At 37.3% G+C, this 7,031-nt stretch overlaps 1 protein-coding gene across 2 annotated transcripts in view; it reads right to left on the reverse strand.

Annotated features, from left to right (window-relative positions):
* The window catches only part of LOC126497699 (olfactory receptor 1086), a 5,115-nt gene extending 28 nt beyond the window's left edge, over nucleotides 1-5,087 (reverse strand). Inside the window, exon 1 of one of the 2 annotated variants that reach the window (XM_050135878.1) lies at nucleotides 4,178-5,087. In XM_050135878.1, coding sequence (XP_049991835.1) covers nucleotides 4,178-5,087 — 910 coding nt within the window. Of the gene's footprint in view, nucleotides 1-4,154 lie in introns of those variants that run through there. The other variant, XM_050135877.1, reaches the window with a different exon arrangement.
* Nucleotides 5,088-7,031: the final 1,944 nt, after the last annotated feature.

A 7,031-nucleotide genomic window follows, 5' to 3' on the forward strand; every position in this document is an offset into this window, starting at 1 on the left:
TGTGGGAAGTCCAAGGACCACCCACCTCCATTCAGGTCTAGTAAGGTGAGCATCCAAACTGCCTAGGCCCATTAGATAGATTCGATAGGAGGAAATGGGCAGGTGCCAAGGCAAGAATTCACCCAACAATCTGAAAAACAATATCCTGTGTTCTTATAGGCAGCAGCATTTGAATTAATTTTCTGCAGATTTCTGTCCAGCATCTTTTACATCTTTGTTCCTCAAACTGTAGATCAAGGGATTCAACATGGGAATAATCATTGTATAAAAAATGGATGCCAACTTGTCAGTATCAAATGAGTGACTATAATTTGGCTGCAAATACATAGATATCAAAGTCCCATAGAAGACGATGACCACAGTCAGGTGTGATCCACAAGTTGCAAAAGCCTTGTGCCTTCCCTTAGCAGAGTTCATTCTGAGAATGGCTATGAGGATTAGCAGGTAAGACACAAGAACAACTAGAAGTGAAGAAATCAAATCAAAAATAGCAAAGATAAGAATCATTTGAATTTCTTCTGTTGAGAATTCTCTGTTCAGTTCAGTGCCCCATTTTTTAATTGGGTTAATTAGGATTTTAAAGTCTAGTTTCTGAACATGGTGGACAATGAAGGCTGATGAGAACCAAGGACAATGGCACTAGGTTTCGATCCTACTGCATGAACTGGCTGTGTGGGAGCCTACCCTGTTTGGATGCTCACCTTCCTGGACCTTGATGGAGTGGGGCAGACCTTGGACTTCCCATAGGGCAGGGAATATGCACTGTTCTTCAGACTTGAGAGGGAAAGGGGAATGGAGTAGGGGGAGGAGGAGAGGAGTGGGGGTAGAGGGAGAGGAGTGGAGGGAGGGAAAGAGGAGTGGGAGGAGGGGAGGGAAATGGGAGGCGGGGAGGAGGGGGGGGGGAAGAGGAGTGGGAGGAGGGGAGGGAAATGGGAGGCGGGGAGGAGGCATAAATTTTTTTCAACAAAAATAAATAAATAAAAATCTCACTTTAATGAGAAAAAAAAGAAAACAAACTATCTCTTCTCATTGTACATACCAATCCAAGTTCCTACTTCCTCCACTTCTTCCATTTTCTCCACATACCTCCCACCCCACCCCATCCATTTCTCAGAGAGGGTACAGCACATTGCTTTTGGGAAGGCCCAAGGCCTTCCCTACTATATCTAGGCTGAGCAAGGCATCTATCCAAAGAGAATGGGTTCCCAAATAACCAGTACATACAGTAGGAATAAATCCTGGTGCCACTGTCAGTGGCCCCTCAGTCTGTCACACACATTCAGAGGGACTAGTTATGTCCTTATGATTCTACCTTTCCAGTCCAGCTAGTGTTGGTAAACTCCCCTTAGCTAAGGAAGATTATTTCAGTGGGTGTCCCCATCATGGACTTGAACTCTTTGCTCATATTCTCACTCCTCCCACTCTTCAGCTGGACTTTGGGAGCTCAGTCCAGTTCTCTGGTGTGGGTCTCTGTTTCCATCAGTTGCTGCATAATGTTACTTGTATGCTGAAGACCTGCTTGGGCAGCTGGTAATGTGGAGTCAACACAGAGAGTAGGAGATGGACACCAGCTGAGGGTGGATGAAGATGCCAGTAGCATTTACTGAAAAAAGCTACACCTTTTATTGCTTATAGTACTGAATGGGAGAAAAGGGGCATGTAAGCTGGGATGTGGACTGAGATCAAAGGTTAAGGAATCTAACATTGATCTTAACAATAGGTATCAGCTGTACCTTAATAGACGGGCCACAAGTTTTACAAGTTTTTTTTTTTTTTTCAGAGATAAAGAGAATAATTGCTTTAGTAAGCAGAAACTTTCCTTAGCCCTGAGGAAATGGCGGCCCTTATCCAAATGCTTGATCTTGGGTAAAGGACTTCTCCAGGGGACCAGAAACAATATTACAGTTTTTTTGATATTACTGTATGGGCCCGTTCCCCTCATAAAGCTCCTGAAAGGCAAGATCCTTATATCTTACTTTGTAAACACAAACTGCTCATTTATTTCCCAGACTCAAATAATCACACAGAAACTACACTAATTAAAACTCTGTTTGGCTAATGACTCAGACATATTTCTAACTAGCTCTTATATCTTAATTAACCCATTATCATTAATCTCTGGATCTGTGTATCACCACAAGGCTGTGTCTTATTTGTAAGGGTCCAAAATCCTTCGCCTTTGGCAGCTTCAAGGTGTCTCTCTGACTCTGCCTACTCTCCCTATATATCTCTGTTCAGATTTTCCACCTTACTTTACTCTTCTAAGTCTTTGGCCAAAACAGCTTTATTAATTAACCAATAAAAGCAAACACATACAGAAAGATATCCCTTCTCATTATACCATACAATTCTAATTTCTCCATATTTGCCAACTGAGCTATTTATAGCCTAGGATCTGGATCTGAACCATAGTCATTTCATCTTCAGGATCAGATGTGTCTACTAAACCTATAGCTTTCCCATTCTTGGTGTAATTAGTATTGCACAATGGGATGGCTTGTTTCTCAGTGGCTGGAATTTCTTGCCAAGAAGTTATTTTATTTAAACAGGCTGCAATTTTCATTCTTTATTAAAACCTGTACAAATTTACAAAAGAGAAAGACATTACTAGTGAGAATCATTAAAAACAAAAGTTGAAAAGTTCTGGGAAAGTATGGTCTGCATTGTCAAAATGCTGTAAATGTGTCAAGCAGCAATGGTCACCATGTAATTCGTGCCACGTGTATGTTTGTTTTAAGGGTTGATTCTTTTGGATGGAATAACAAATTGGTATGTTGCAACATTAGAGCACCCAACTTTGCAGTAAGTATGTTGGGTACTATGCCTGGGTGTGATGCAGGAATAATTAATCAGCTGAAGACAAAGACAGGGAAGTGCAAAATGCCCAGTGAGGGAAGAGCGGAAGCATTGGTGAGTCAGGAGCTCTGGTAGAGGAAGGGTAGTAATCCTGGTTAAAATAAAGCCCAAATTGAGTAGGAGCAGATGTTTGTAATAGACATGGATGCAGTGGCCCCTCTGTAGGGTGATCCAATTTGGGCTTGGCTTTCAGACACTCAGTATTCAGCACCACATAGTAGGTAAATTGATAGGAAGAGAGAGGAGACTTGGGAAAATGAAAAGATTGACTATAGAACAGTGGAAATCTTTGTTCAAATTACACTGAGTTAGAAAACAGAACACTTTCTTACATATATAAAAATGATACTAAATTTGCATGGAATTTTACATTAAGGGAAATAAAACTTATTAGAAATGGAGAGATTAATCAAAGGTTAGGTGGAATTGCTGCTCTTGCAAAGGACTGCGGTTTGGTAAGTATCGTTCTTATCACTCATTCATCCTGAAATTATCCCAGTGACCTGACATTTCCTCCTTTCTCACCTCCTTGCCCTGTATCAAGCATTCCCACATACCAACATACCCCTTGCTCTCTTTCTAATTCATGGCCTCTTCTTTAATATTTCTGGATATGCATATACGTATATCCCAACACCACATACCCAGTACATATCTGTGTTTCCAGGGTAGTCCTTACTATTCATCCAGAAAATGGATCTTTGCAACAGAAGACCATTACAGACAACTATAATCAATTGAGTTGCAGAATTCTGGTGCTGCACGTAAGTCTCATGGAACATTGTAGAAGAGGGAACAAAAATTTTGTAACACCAGAGGATCAAGAAGTTTGTGCAAGATTGTGTTTCCTAGTAATGTCAGAACGATACATTCTAAAGATCTAAACAATCTGACTTCCAAAAAGTAAACTGAACAAGGAAAATAAAATTTTATTTAGCCATTATGATAGAAAAATAAAATGGTTTAAAATTATAAATGTGAGAGAATTTAAAATATTATTTATAAATACATTAAACCATCTAAATTATGTTAAAATGTATGAATATGCATATATGAATAAATATAAACACACATATATATTTATTTGTACACTATGCATTTTACCTGAAGTGAATGATATAGTCTTTCTGTTTTGAAAAGCATATGAGAGATACATTAAACAATGCCGTTATTTCCATGTTTTCTGAGGATTGGAATATATTGATGAATAAAAAGGAATATTTTAAATGTAAATCTTCATACTTACTTATAGAATATGACTTATATAATCTTCATATGTTGTTTATCGGAAATATTATTTATCCACAAATTTGTCTTTTACTAAACACTTTTTTCATTGCCTCTTTTACATCTTTGTTCCTCAAACTGTAAATGAGAGGATTTAGCATGGGAATTACAATGCTGTAAAATATTGACACTATCATGTCATGCTCCAAGGCATACGTGGAACTCGGTCTCACATACATGAAAAGAACAGTACCATGAAAAATGGACACTCCAGTTAGATGAGAGCCACACGTAGAGAAGACTTTTCTTTTACCTTCTGCAGAGCGAGTCCTCAGAATAGCAAACAGAATGAAACCATAGGAGATCAGGACAATGAGGATAGTAACAACCTCAATAGACCCAGCACAGTAGAAGAGGAGAAGCTGGTTTATGTGGGTATCAGAACAAGAAATTGCCAGGAGAGGAGGAATGTCACAGAAAACATGACGGATTTCATTGGATCCACAAAAAGACAATCTGAAAGTGGCAGCAGTGTGGATAACTGCATGTAAAATTCCACCAGCATAGCAGGCAATGATGAGTGACACATAGACTCTGGGTGACATGATCACTACATACAAAAGTGGGTCGTGGATGGCCACATAGCGGTCATAAGCCATTGCTGCCAAAAGAAAGCATTCTGTTGTACCAAAAGTAACTGCCAGAAACATCTGCGCAGCACAGCCAATGAATGAAATAATTTTCTTCTCCGACATAAAGTCAACTACCATTTGTGGAGTGATAACCGAGGAGTAGCAGGCATCTACTGAGGACAACACACTCAGAAAATAGTACATGGGGTTGTGTAGGCGGGAATCTCCAATGACAAGAGCAATCAGTCCTAAATTTCCCATGAGTGTGAAGAGGTAAATTGCTAGAAAGAGGAAGAAGCAAAGGATCTCCAGGTCAACATTGTCTGTGAAGCCCTTCAGTACAAATTCAGTGACTTCAGTGATGTTCTTCATGTTGAAATCTCATAGAAGGAATTGAAAATAATCAGCACATCTTAATTCATGTCACTGTATAGAGTCTAGTGTAATTTTGCTATAAGCTAGGTGAGCTTTACATGTGCATTTATGCAGAAACACTTTCAGACTGAAAGATGCATGGGAACATACACCTAGGCACATATATCATGTTAATTTAAGAACTACAGAAGAAGATAAGAACATGGTGGTGATTTAAATTTCAATATACTGAAATTGTAGAATGACATGGATGGTGTGTATTGTAGATAGAGTTTCTCTCCTGCCTGGTCCTGCAGCCATTCAGTCACAACAAGACACATTGAGCTTTATATTACTTATAAACTGGTTGGCCTATTAGGTCAGGGTTACTATTAACTAGCTCTTACAACTTAAATTAACCCATACTTCTTATCTGTTTGCCCATGTTGCTTGGTGTTTTTCCTCAGTGGCGTATTCTCATCTTACTTTCTCTACATCTGGCTAGTGAGCACAGACGGAACCTTTCCTGTTCTCAGAATTCTCCTAGTCTAGTTACCCTGCCTATACTTTCTACCTGGCTACTGGACAATCAGCATTTTACTAAACCAATACAAGTAACAAATCTTTATAGGATGCAAGAACATTCCCCATGGCAGTGCATATTTACCCAGTGTCTTATTTTTAGTATTACTTATTTTTAAAAATATTATTTCTCATATATTAAATCCAGACCTCAGTTTCCACTTCTCCTAGTCCCTGCCCCCATCTCGATTCATCATCAGATCCACTCCTATATAAGAAATCCTATAGAATAATTTGCTAAATTTGGTATAAAAGTGACCAATGAATATTAATACTCATTAATAACATGGTAGAATGTTTTATGAGAAAAATATTTCAAAAGAAAATTTTTAAAAACACAAATTATAGAATACATTGGTATATATAATGATTCTCTAATGTGTTATACATGTGCTATAGTCTATAAAATATTTTTGAACATTTGTAATTGTTATCAAATTATATTTAAGAATTATGGTTTTGCAGGTTAGAGGTAAGATTCCATCTCACTTTATATTCCAATATGACATTGCTCTCATTGCAATTACCCTACTTCAATTTCCAGTAGCTTTAGTTTATGTGTACCCTGTCTACTCCTCCATATCCTGTAAAAATATGATGATTAATAATCTTTCAAAAATAATATACTTATTTATTTTTGTAGTAAATGAGAAATTGGAACTTCATTTCTCATGAGTTATGCTTTTGTCCTAGATGCACAATGAAAAGATACCAGTTTGCAGAAGAAAGAACTAAAACACATTTCAAGTTAATGGCCAAACTAATTAAGTGTCTTTATATTAGTTTGCTGAACTATGTCCTTATCTTAAATTAATGTAAATGTAACTTGTACACATTTTTATGCAATACAGAAATTTATATATCCAAAGCTCAGTACTTAAATAACACTCTTGAAAAAGGGCAAGAATTACAGTTTGCCTTCATTGAACATCTGCTGGAAAACCCAGCTTCTGTGCACATCTCATGACTTACCTTATGCTAAGTTTTGTATTTTGTTAGTACCAGAACCATGACTCACTATCAAGTCTTCTTCACCATGTGTGTGCTCTGACGTCTGTGATGAAAACATTGCCTTCTGTCATGCTACTTCATTGTAGAACTCAATTAACAACCCCAAGGAATTTAAGTAAAATCTATATGTTTGAGTATTTTCAAATAACTAAATCTGGACATCCTAAATTATAAAAAGTAATTTGTTCAGTTGTTTACTGGATTGCAAAAGAAGATGCAATTTTTAAAATTTCATTGTTTTCTCAATCATATAAAATGAAGAGTTTTAATATTAAAACATCAGTATTTTTATATTGTCTATTAAGAGATTAATGATTCTTTTTTCTTTAGTGTAACTTATGTATCAAGATACTGATAGTGAAAACCCTA

This window comes from Alexandromys fortis, unplaced genomic scaffold (genome assembly GCF_014885135.2).
Source record: "Alexandromys fortis isolate MF-2015 unplaced genomic scaffold, M_Fortis_MF-2015_v1.1 scaffold_23, whole genome shotgun sequence".
NCBI lineage: Eukaryota > Metazoa > Chordata > Mammalia > Rodentia > Cricetidae > Alexandromys > Alexandromys fortis.